The 12,454-nt window shown below is 41.9% G+C and overlaps 1 protein-coding gene across 9 annotated transcripts in view; it reads right to left on the minus strand.

Moving 5' to 3' along the window:
* Window positions 1-12,454, minus strand: part of FGGY (FGGY carbohydrate kinase domain containing) — a 479,871-nt gene that overhangs the window by 199,650 nt on the left and 267,767 nt on the right. For all 9 annotated transcript variants that reach the window (XR_013230268.1, XR_013230265.1, XR_013230266.1 and 6 more), the window contains one exon: window positions 2,659-2,747. Coding sequence is in view for 4 of the 9 variants with exons in the window: in XM_077333557.1 (XP_077189672.1) it covers window positions 2,659-2,747 (89 nt within the window). In the remaining 5 variants the exon portion in view is untranslated. The remainder of the gene's footprint in view (window positions 1-2,658; window positions 2,748-12,454) is intronic.

Below are 12,454 nucleotides of genomic sequence, written 5' to 3' on the forward strand. Positions count from 1 at the left end.
TTCCATGATAAAAGACATGTCTACTAATCCTATCCTATTTAAATATAAAAGGTAAAAAGGTAAAGGTATCCCCTGTGCAAGCACTGAGTCATGCCTGACCCTTGGGGTGACGCCCTCCAGCGTTTCATGGCAGACTCAATACAGGGTGGCCTTGCCAGTGCCTTCCCCAATCATTATTGTTTACCCCCCAGCAATCTGGGTACTCATTTTACCGAACTCGGAAGGCTGAGTCAACCTTGAGCCAGCTGCTGGGATCGAACTCCCAACCTCATGGACAGACAGCTTCAGACAGCATTTCTGCTGCTTACCACTCTGTGCCACAAGAGGCTCTTATTTAAATATAGATATACTCAAAGTTCACAAGCAGATCTTAGGTGCTTTAGAAAAATAATAAATATGCATACAGTACAAGACATGTTAGTAAGTCTTTAATAAGTTAACTTTCTCAAGACAAAATCCTAAAGTGGATCACTGATTAGTCACCTCATTTGAGATAAGGCACCAGTTAGGCCAACTGTTTGAAGTTTGCACAGGATTGTAAATTGTGAGAACAGATTGGGCAGTTGTATAGAGTTGCTATGATAAAATCTGTTTTCCATGTTATACTATACAAACCTTGGCAGTAAAGCAGCTAAAGAGACAGTTAAAACAGTCTGCCATGGCTCAGCCTATTCATTAATTTTTATCACAGATTTCCTTCAAGGCCAAGGGCTTGTTTTGATGAAATCTGTATTTTGCTTTTTTTCTATTTTTAAATACTTTTGACTTTTTTACAGTGCCAGAATATGCCTGGCTTGTAAACACAGCTATGCTATTAGTACAGGAACAGATAAAAGGGGGGAAGCCTTTATTATGGAGGTTTCATCTAGGTCAGAAATTTCTAAATGGTGTAACAGTATACATCTGATATTCAGCGGGTAATTTCCAAGCTATCTTCCATATAACCAGACTGTTATGCGCATGAATTTAATCTTTCCCCATCAGAAGCAACTAAGATTGCCAACTGTCAGGTGGGGATTAGAGATCTCCAGAATTACAATTGATTGTCAAGGTACATAAATTTCTTATTTATTTAAAAAAATTATTTCACTTCCTGTGGAGAAAATGGCTGCTTTGGAAGGTGGACTGCATGCTATTATATCTTCCCTAAATCCCACCCTCAAATATCCAAATATTTCTGACCCTAGAGTTGAAAACTGTAGAAGCAAAAACTCCCTAACACAATGAGGCTCATGGTGCTTGACAGTTCATTTTCTTCTCACTATACATAGCAACCAAAAAAAGAGTATGAAATTAACTTGTAATTAAGACTTGTTATAAAAAGGGATGCTCTTAACATTCATCAGTTCCACGATTGGAAACAGACACACAATTGTCCATAAATGAATTCATTATATATGAGCAGTTAGAAATCATTTGTCATGCTATTTTTCAAGAATCCAAAAATACGTTACACGTGTGCAGTCTCACAGAGCTCTATGGCAATCCCAGTTCCCACCTACCTCCCACAGTTCCTACCTACCTCCCACAGACCATATTAAATGGAGTTTAAAAGAATAAGACATCTATGATCCTGTTTTCCCCAACTAAGAAAAACACCCACAGTATTTACAGTTAAATGGAATTCTTGAAAACATCTTACATGGAACTGGGGAACAAATAGACAATAGCCTTCAATAATGTAGCCAAAGAGATGGACCAAATGCTATCTTTCATGCTTGGCAGATGTCTCAGAAAACTTTTAGGGAAACCAGTAATATTGATAGACCTGTACTTTGGGAACGATAACACAGACAGCACCTTCTGCTATCTAAAACAATAACTTTACACTTACCTTTCCTCTTTGTCATACCAAGACAAAGGTTTATAGTTCAGACACAATGATATTACATTGCATCATGCCGGATATTGATAACTGGAGCAAACAGTATTTTTTGCCTATATCCAAAACTTTATTTTATATCAGAACAAGCAACTAGTATTTCAGAATGGCAGACATTAACAAAATTTAGAATATTCATATACAATAACATCTTCTCTCAAGTTAGTATCTTGCACCAAAAGAATTTCACAACAATTTCTGTGTGCATAGGAGATACTCAAGTTTGTTACTTCATAGGAGCCTGTCTCCACTTTTGAATATTGAGATAGTTTCAAAAGCAGTTTATTTGCTGTTCTAAAGATAATGGGGGGTGGGAAGAATTATTGGGCACTCCCCAAGCCTTTTGGCATCCCTAAAGTAGTAATTTGTCTCTCAGTCACTGCCCTGAAGGAACCGTTTTTAGGAATTCATCTCCCTGCCCTCAACAATGGTACAAATGATACTCAACTTGAGAGAGAAGGTTGCCTAAACTGTATTCAAATTATAAAACTCTGCCATTCATTCCCAAGGACAAAACTGGCACTGGGCTGGCTCAGGGTACCCCCAATGGAGTACAATAAGTTAATAGCAACATACTGTCAATAAGAATTAAAGCGCTTCCAAGAACCATTTTGTTCAGGAATGTACCATGGAAACAGAAGATTGGTTCAAGATGTTCTCAAATAGTCCAAATCACATACAGATGTGCATGCATTATGTGTAGTCAAAATGAATTAAGCCAAAAACTAACACAAGACAAGAGATTTTTTTAAAGAAGGAAATAATATTTTGCATACCTTGCAGTGACACCTGTTGCTTTCCATGATAAGAAATCTGGAAGATCAAAGAAGCAGCTTGCCCGTTCCCAGCAAGACTCTTGCAAATTCTGACAATTTTTTGAAAGACACACATTAAAAACACTGTTGTAGCCCATTATAATTTTTAAACAAATTTAAATCATATGCAATTATCTGAGGAAAAACTCAGTATTTTTCCTTAACATGAAACACTCAACATATGCCATGTCCTCTCAGATGCTGATAGAATAGGCATGGGGCCATCTGGGGCCATTCATTCCTTCGTTACCAACATGTGGTGCTAATAAGAAAAACAACTATTTTCCCAAGGACACTTTTACAAGTCATATTTGAAAGCACCACAGGATAATTACAGAGATATAGACAAAGAAGTATGCCTAGGCTGTATAATTATATAGAAATATCAGTATTCTTTTCTTAAAATTTTCTACTCTGAATACACCATAGATACATTAGTGTATACCATTTTGTTATAATCATCACATGTACACAGAATGGTGCAAGTGTGGTGTCCAGTGTGGTGTCCATGGGCACTTTTCCTGGTGTCTGATGAGCATTTTTCAGAAAACGGGTTTGGTCAGAGGAAGATCTGCCCAGCAGCAGTTCTGACTGGCCAAAGGAGATCTGACTGGCTGGGCAGACTTTTAAAAATTGCTGTTGGCAGCAGCTGCAACCTCAGAGCAAGACTCTTGTCTACATGACTAAAGGTAGGCTGTGTATATGCAAGAAAAAGGTTATTAAACAATATGTTGATTTTTAAAAGCCATCTATTTTTATTTTTATGACATTTATTAACCGCCGTTCTCGGGCCAGCTGGCTCATGGCGGTTTACAATAGTAAAACAGTACAAAAAAGCTTCTGTCTGAAATTCTTAATGTATGTTTCTTACTTCCCGATACTCGTGGTTGGTTCCTCCTCCTGCAGCAGCTATTTTATGGCCGAGATTTTTCCGTACTAGCAGTATTGTTCCGTTTGCATTTTTTAAAGTTTGACCTTTTTGTCCATTTTTGAACTAAAATTTGCTTCTTCAGGTGCAGTCTTGAATTGCCCCCTCACTTGCCCCACAGCGAAGAATCCCAAAAAAATCAGGTTTCATTTTTTCAAAGCAGGGTCTGAATGGGTCTAATTCGGGGCTTCCCAATGTGGAAATGCGTACAACTGGGATTTTGCCTGAGCCCACCATTTTGAGTCATTTGGGAACACTCCTTTCCTCATCACTGCTCTTCTTCTCCCCTTCCCTCTGAAAAATCTTCCTTTAAAAGAATGAGTGATTGCATTCCAACACTGTTTCTAAGTTTTTAAAAAACAGTCTTGCAATCTTATGCAGTAGGGATCGCCTCCCCGCCTATACCCCCAAAAGAGCTCTGCGCTCCACTACCACCAACCAGCTAAGGATCCCTGGCCCTAAAGAAGTCCGCCTGGTCTCAACCAGGGCCAGAGCATTCTCTGTTCTGGCCCCCACCTGGTGGAACGAGCTCCCGGAGGAGATCAGGGCCCTGACAGAGCTTAAACAGTTCTGTAGGGCCTGCAAAAAGGAGCTCTTCCGCCAGGCATTTGGTTGAGACCAGACGTAATCAACAGCGACTGAAAGGCGCCTGCTCCCCCCTGCCCACCCCTCAGAATTCCACCAACATGCTCTGGACCTGTTTGTATTGTTGCACTGTTGTATTGTCTATATTATTTATACTGTTACATTGTTATACGGTTACAACCATTAGTTATTATTATAAAGTTATTCACATGTTTATAGATTGTTTTATGTATTGTTGTTTGTTCTTATGTAAACCACCCTGAGCCCCCGGGGAGGGCGGTAAGTAAGTAAGTAAATAAATAAATAAGTAAATAAATAAATAAATAATCCAGTTTAAAAAAAATTACATTCAGGATATCTTGTGGGAGGGAGGTAATCAAGGGCACAGAATGGTAGGATTGTTCACAACAAAAACAAAGGTGTAAGCAGGCACTTTGCAAAAAAACACATTTTTAAAAAAGGGGAAGGGAGCAAAGCATGACAGGAGACTGCCTCCATTGCGGAAAATATGTTACAGATTTCAGCCTGGGAAATGATGGGGAGGAAAGCCCAAATGCAGAAAGGCTAGAGTCAACTCAAAGCATCCCAAGGAAATCCAAAGCAAGGCTAAAGCAAGGTATGTCTCCTAATGTGGAAATGGTCTGTGCCCACCACTCTGTGAAAGTTTCAAAGGTGACCACTGGCTCAAAAAGACTGAAGATCTCTGGAATATGTTTTCTTTAACCACAACAATCCTTTAAATAAGAGGAAAATATATAGACTTCTAGAAGAAGCAACATAGAGAACAGTGTGGGCAGCATTTGAAAGTTATAGTACAAAAGGAAAGATTCTGGATTATACAACCACTGTACTAACATCAAAATTAAAAAAAACAAGATACTATCACTGCAACTGCATCAACATGGCAGCTGAAAACATATAGTTTTCAATATGAAATTAATATTGCAGTTCATTGATTGAAAGTCTGCACATAACACAGATTAATTTTTAAATTATAAATATACTAGGGGCCAAGCCCGTTGTGTTCAGCAATACAATGGGCACTAGATTGGTGGGGTGGGGTGGAAGAGCTCTGAGGACAGCCTCCCCCTCCCCCCAAGACCTCAAAAGGCTGCAGAGCAGCTGTTAGGGCAGCATACCGGGGAGCACCAAGGCCCAGGGGCTGGAAACCCCCGGGCAGGCAACTCATCGGCAGGGGCAGCTTCCAAGTCTCAGAGGGAAGTAGAAGGAGGAGGGAGTGATCAGGTGTGGAAGATGGAAGTCAATTGGCTGGCTGCTGGACAGATAGGCAAGCCGGTTGGAGGAGGAGAAGGCACTCAGGGATGGGACAGCCACCCTGAGTGGGTGTTAAGCGCTGAGTGGCACTTAAGCCATGAGATATGTTCCTCCTCCAAACCCTTACCAGAAATATATTATGTGGAACAGGTGGTTTTCGGGAAAAATATTTTCTGCATTATTTTGTAAAACAGCATTGCAATGACAAAGTAGTGTTAGCAGCAACTGCCACCCTCACAGCCAGTCAGTCAGTCAGTCAGTAACCTTTTATTGGCATAAAATGTATAAGACATATAAAAATAGGGTTTAAAATTTCAAGAAAATAATAAAATGGGGTTACATAACCAAACAGATCTTAAAATGATTAAATAAACTATAAAAGATAAAATACAAGGTAGGCAGCATATTATAAAAGCATCTTAGTTAAAACTCTGGCAACTAAAATGGTTATCTCTGGGTCTTTGTCAGAGAGCAGAAATTGCAAGGTCATAGATTTTCTTACAGAAGGCTTGTTTCCCAGCAAAGCAACAAAGCTGTCATCCCGACACTGCTCATATAAGGGGCAATCTAACAAAATGTGTGAGACAGAGTCAGGGCAACCAGAACCACACGGACAGAGTCTCGCATGGTATGGGATATGGTGGAATCTTCCCTCTAAGACCTTTGAGGGGAAAGCATTCATTCGTGCCAGGAGAAAAGCTCTTCTCAGGGGTGGGACATCAAGGAGATGCAAATATGTAGGCATAATATTTCTCTGCATAGTGATGCCAAAGAATGCTGGTGAGCAGACTCGAGGCTGGGTAGGTATGAGTTCCTGCTGCTCATGATCTAATATTCTCTGTTTAATAATCCGGAAGATACATTTTTCTTCCAGAGGTAGTAGGGAGTTCAGATCGATGCCAATGGAGACTAATTTTTGTTCAATAGCCTGGAACCATTGAAATTTAAGAGGGTCACTTTTTAGACAAGTTAAAAGGCTGCCAGTTTCTATTCTAAAAAACAGTCTGACCCAGAATTTAAAAGTAGCTATCCAGGCCCTTGTCTCTACCCTAATTTGGCCAAATTCTGCGCAAATGGCATGGTAGGAGACACAGTTGGGAACCCCTGCAATTTGCCTATAGAAAGCAGATTGAACACCCTCAATAGATTTATTAAAGGCAGGAACCCATAAGGGGCATCCAAACAGGAGCTGGGACAACACCCTCACAGCTATGGAACTACAATTCTTCCGCAAGCTCATAGGAAATGGTCCCCAAAGAAACAAAGGCAAGCAAATGTAGGAGCAAAGCACTTTGAATGAGGTACAGTCACCAAACTCTGGACAAGAACTGTTGAACAGCCTATTCCGGCTTTTAAGGACTGAAACAGAGCAGCCCAAACAGTAAAGATTGTGCTTAATTATCAACAAGCAGGGTAGGACTGAAGAGAGACTCTTGAAAATAGTGTGCCCCTTTCATGATTATTTAATGTCAGTAAGTACAGATTTCTGGCCAGTATTAATCACGTAACAAATCCTTCTTTTCAGAAGAAAGAGAAATAAATAGTGACTGGTTTTAATTTTATTACTGTACAAAACTAAAAAAAAAAAAATCTCCTGAAATATAAAGATGTATCCAAGTGATTCATTTTGGTTGTCATGGCAGTGATTTGTCATCATTGACTAGCACAAAGTATATGAGGAGCCGCTATAAGCTTCCACACTAGGGCAACAATCCCCATGTATTCAGAGCTAATTATAATTCACTATTATATTTGCATTACCCCCACGCAATTAGCAAGTATAGGCCCTAAAAAAAATCTTCAATGCAGCAATTCATCCCCTGTAGCCAAAGGCAAAGAAAATTTAGTTTAGTCACCCTTGTTTTCTTGGGGACCTCAGGGCTTCTTTCTACCATTCTCTCTTGTTCTGCCAGATCCACCCACTTCACTCTAATTCACAAAAGCCTCCTCAGAGCAGCTGTTGCTGAGACAGTGGTCATCACCACAGTAATTAAACAGCTGAAAACACTACCAAGCTACACAAACTGTGCCCAGTTATTAGCCACATATTCTGAGCTTTCTCCTCAGGAGTAAAAAACAGGGATGACAAATAATCTTTCACTGTTATTTTTTTAAGGCATATTTTTAATGGGGGTGGGGATCAACCAAGATATGAAACCAAACTTGGTACGCTGAAGTCTAAATAACATGCTGGTTCCAGACTAAAGTTCCACTTTAGCCATGTGGACAACCAAATTTTGCCAACAAACATTCCAGTCCCAAGATTTGTAAGCCCTGTTTCAACTGAAATTAGTTATATTAATTATGCAAATTTAAGTGTGAAGAGCTACAAAATTGTGTGTGCTGCCTGTTATCAGTATATTCTAATGTATAAAAGGGGCAATAAGGGAACCCAGTAGAACAACTATTGCTTGGAAGTAGAAGGGGAGCAAAATAGAGAGATTAAAAGGTTTACATCCATTTAAACTTAACAGCTCTGCTCAGCTGTCAGGTTTAAATGGCCCAAACAGCCAAACAGGACAAAAATCCAGGAAACATCCAGGGATGGCACCTCCTTCCCTGAACATCAGTTCTGGCACTACAAACCAGGCCAAATTTGTGACAAATTTTGGCTCGTGAACCAGGTCATGCCCATCCTCATGCCATGAATCAGCTGCTACTTGACAATAACAACAACAAAAAATCTCCAAGGAACAAAGGCAGAGAAAGCGCAGCAATTGCTCACAAAAGTTTGATCCTGGTAGCTCCAAGGAATATGAAGTATTTTTCCAGCCCTGAACACAAATTTCCTAGTCTGCTGGAAAAATTATGCAGACTTGTTAGCCCTGTTTCAACTGAAGTGATTTCCATTAATTATGCTTAAGATATGGGTGCGGTTGTAATAGAGGAATGTAGGAGACCTGATTAACACTGTGGCCCATTCCGCACTGGTGACACTGCTCTGGGCCAATGCCAGTGTTCCACTGTGTCCCCACAGGGGACAGATTTCAGTGGCAGACCCAGTCTGCCCCAGATTTCTGCATCCCAACAACACAGCCAGGGCAAAAAGGTTATGCTGCATGGTGGAGGGGTGGAATGGGGGGTTATTTGCAGAAATAACCTGCAAATTTAAAAAACGCATAATTTGGCCCCACGATGCCATGAAACGCTGTGGAACCGACTGGCTATTTTTTGTTCTTGCCAGCATGCCATAGGCAGGAACTGTGTCCACACAGGCCTGGCCCAGCCACCAATGGTGCCTGACAAAGGGAATGCAGAAAATATCCACAATCCCTTAACACGGGGCACCAGAGCCCTAAACTGAGCCCAGCCTGTGAGAGGGCTGGGCCAGCAGCAATGTCATGTGGAAGTGGGGATTAGCCCTGCTGCCATATGAGCACCCACCCAGTCTTCTCCTCTTATGCAGAATCGGCCTCTGAGACCATTCCATAGTTATAATTTGACAGGAGAGTTTCACCACATCAGATTCTAAATGTGGCATTCTTCATCTGTGGTTTTCTTCTATCATAGCTTAGAACTGAATGCACTTCATATCTTCAGAAGAGTGGATGGTGCTGACTGCTGTCACGCCTCTTTTTTTTTACAATTTTTTTTTAGTTTGTGTATGTGCAATAATACAATAGCATGGTGAGCTTGGTATAGTGGTTAGGAGTATGGACTTCTAATCTGGCGAGCCAGGTTTGATTCCCCGCTCCTCCACATGCAGCCAGCTTGGTGACCTTGGGCTCGCCACAGCACTGATAAAACTGACCGAGCAGTGATATCAGGGCTTTCTCAGCCTCACCTCCCTCACAGGGTGTCTGTTGTGGGGAGTGAAAAGGGAAGGTGAATGTAAGCCGCTTTGAGACTCCTTCAAGTAGGGGAAAGGTACATATAAGAACCATCTGTTCTTCTTTTCTTCTAAATGGCAGTCACAATACTTTAGCATGCAGAAGCTCATGGGTTGTGAGTCCCCATGCTTGAAACACAATTTTGTGTTCTAGTTGCTTTTTGTTCTCTTCCTGCGTGAGCCCAGACTTATCGCAACCCCCCCCCCTTCCCATTCCCTAGGTTCTGGGTGACATGTCTATGTAAGCTCAACCACCACACATGCATCAAGACAAAGGATGTTGGCTATCATTACCTGTTTATCATCCCAAAAGGGTTACATGAAATAAACTTTTAAAAATTGAACATTAGCCTATTGATTGGTATTGATGAAGTAAATAAATAAATCTGTCTTTAAAAGTTTTTTGCACAAAGCCCCAAAATCTGCCCAAATACATACTTAAACACTATAATTTCCAGGAAGACATGTACTTTCTGAAAAAACTAGATGGTCTCTTCCTTTTAACAGAGTTTTTGAAAAATCAAAAACCTTCTTAATTAGACTTGGGGAAAGGGGGGAATGAAGCTATTCCACAAATGCTACCAACTAGCAGTACCTCAACAACATTCTTTAGAGGTCCCAATGTACCTTAGTGTGTGATTAACCAACATCTGGTAATTGCTAGTTTGATGTTCCTGATCTATTTAGTATTATCATCTATATTTGGCTACAAATGTGGTATAAAACCAGTAATGAAAACCAGCAAAATCCTAATAACCCTGACCCAAAAAACCTTGCTCTCTCCATAGATTTTAGAGCAAAAACGCTTTTTAAAAATCTTGCTCTTGGGCCAAAATTTTGCTTTCCTACCACCGGCACTACTCCCTTGCTCTTCCCTAGCCACAAGAAAGCAGACATAACCCTGATTGATTGCTGATTTTCCTTATTTCCTTGGGATTAAAAGTCACTTAATTCATCACTGTTCAAGCTACCACAATGGAAGCAGAAAAACTTAAGAAAACTGAATCCTTTTAAGAACTGGAAAGTTTGTCAGAATATGAAAAAATTGGAACTGAATCCAGACAAAACTAATGTAATGCTGGTTGGGAAACCTGAGGTCTTAAGCAGCATTGTGTTTCCCACTTTTGAAGGGGTTCAACTGACCCATGCTGACAGTTAAGAGCCTAGAGATTATACTGGACCCAGAATTACTGTTAGAGAAACAAGTTAACATAGCTGCAAAACCATGTTTTTCCCTCAGCTCAGTTTAAGCTCCCTGCCTCTCCTTGCCTGATCAGGCCAATATGGATCCATGCCAAAGTACCACTGAGACTATACTCCTGTAATACTATCTACATACGTCTCTCCTCAAAATCATCTCAGAATCATCAGTTGGCGCAGAATCTGCAGCTCAGTTACTGAGAGTGAAGTGGAGCATGCATAATACACTCTTTCTGCTGTCACTCCATTAGCTGTCTTTCAGTTACCCACAGTTCAATCCAAGATAGTGGATATCACTTAAAAGGCCCTCTATGGTCTTGGACCTTCCTATCTGCAAAACTGCCTCTCCATATATGTTCTGCCATGATAATTTCACTCAACTAAACAGGATCTCCTACAGGTACCATACTACCAATGGGCAAAACTGACAATTGCCCGGACATATGCCTTCTTGGTAGTGGCACCACCATGTTGAATGGCCTAGCTGAAAAGGTCAAGCAGACTCCCACCTTCCTGAGCCTCCGGGGAGGGCGGTATATAAGTATGATAAATAAATAAATAAATTTTGCAAACTATGTAAAAACAAAAATGTACCATCAATGCTGCTATATTTCAGCAGAGAAAGAAAGAATTATTTAGTGAAGCAAGATCACTTAACTCATCTTAGAAGTAAGTTGAAGATGCTCCCCCCCCCAAAAAAAGGAGGTAGATTCATGAGCTCCTAGCTCACCGCCTTGCCGACGCTGGGATATGGGGGACAGCCCTCAAATGGCTGATCTCCTTCCTCCAGGGTCGCGGACAGAGGGTAGCAATAGGAGAGAGAGTATCTATCTGTCACCAGCTCACATGTGGAGTCCCACAAGGAGCAGTGCTCTCTACTATCCTATTTAATATCTTCATGCGCCCTCTTGCTCAGCTGGTGCGGAGGTTTGGGCTGGGTTGCCACCAATACGCAGATGACACCCAGCTCTTCCTCCTGATGGATGACTGCCCTGACTCCCCCCCCAGAATCTTTAGCCAGATGCCTGGAAGCAGTGACAAAATGGATCAAGCAGAGTCATCTGAAGCTCAATCCTGCAAGGACGGAGGTCCTGTGTTTGGGTAGGAAGGGACCATGGGAGGAAGCGCACCTGCCCATCTTGGATGGTGTGCAGGTCCTAGCGACTCACTCCGCCCGGAACCTGGGTGTGATCCTGGATGCTTCCCTTACAATGGAAGCCCAGGTCATGAAGGTAGCACGGCTGGCATTTTACCACCTCCGCCAAGCCAAACTACTAGCGCCCTACCTGGAACCAGAGCACCTAGCCACAGTGATCCATGCGATGGTCACCTCCAGACTGGACTTCTGCAACTCGCTCTATGCAGGCCTACCCTTATCCTTGATCCGGAAACTACAACTGGTGCAAAATGCACCATCATGGAGATCACATATCCGGCCAGTACTTCAAGAACTTGGTTGGCTCCCAGTTGAATTCCGGATTAACCTTAAGGTTTTGGTAATCACCTTTAAGGCCATACGCGGTCTGGGCCCAGTGTATCTGAGAGACCGCCTCCCTGCCTATACCCTCAGAAGAGCTCTACGCTCCGCCACCTCCAACTGGCTACGGATCCCTGGTCCTAAAGAGGCACGTCAGGCCTCAACAAGGGACAGGGCCTTTTCAGTCCTGGCCCCCACCTGGTGGAATGAGCTCCCCGAAGAGATCAGGGCCCTGACAGAACTTCCACAGTTCCGCAGGGCCTTACAAAGGGAGCTCTTCCACCAGGCATTTGGTGGGGCCGACTGAGCAATAACACCTACAGGTGCCCCCCAGACTGAGGGAACGAACCGACTGAGGGATTGTCAAGTTATTGTTGAAGTGCCGTTCTAATTGTTCCAGTTGATATTTTGTTGTTATTGTTATATTGATTTTTGATATTGATTTTGATAGTGTTCTATGTGA

Source organism: Paroedura picta, chromosome 4 (assembly GCF_049243985.1).
Source record: "Paroedura picta isolate Pp20150507F chromosome 4, Ppicta_v3.0, whole genome shotgun sequence".
NCBI classification, from domain to species: Eukaryota; Metazoa; Chordata; class Lepidosauria; order Squamata; family Gekkonidae; genus Paroedura; species Paroedura picta.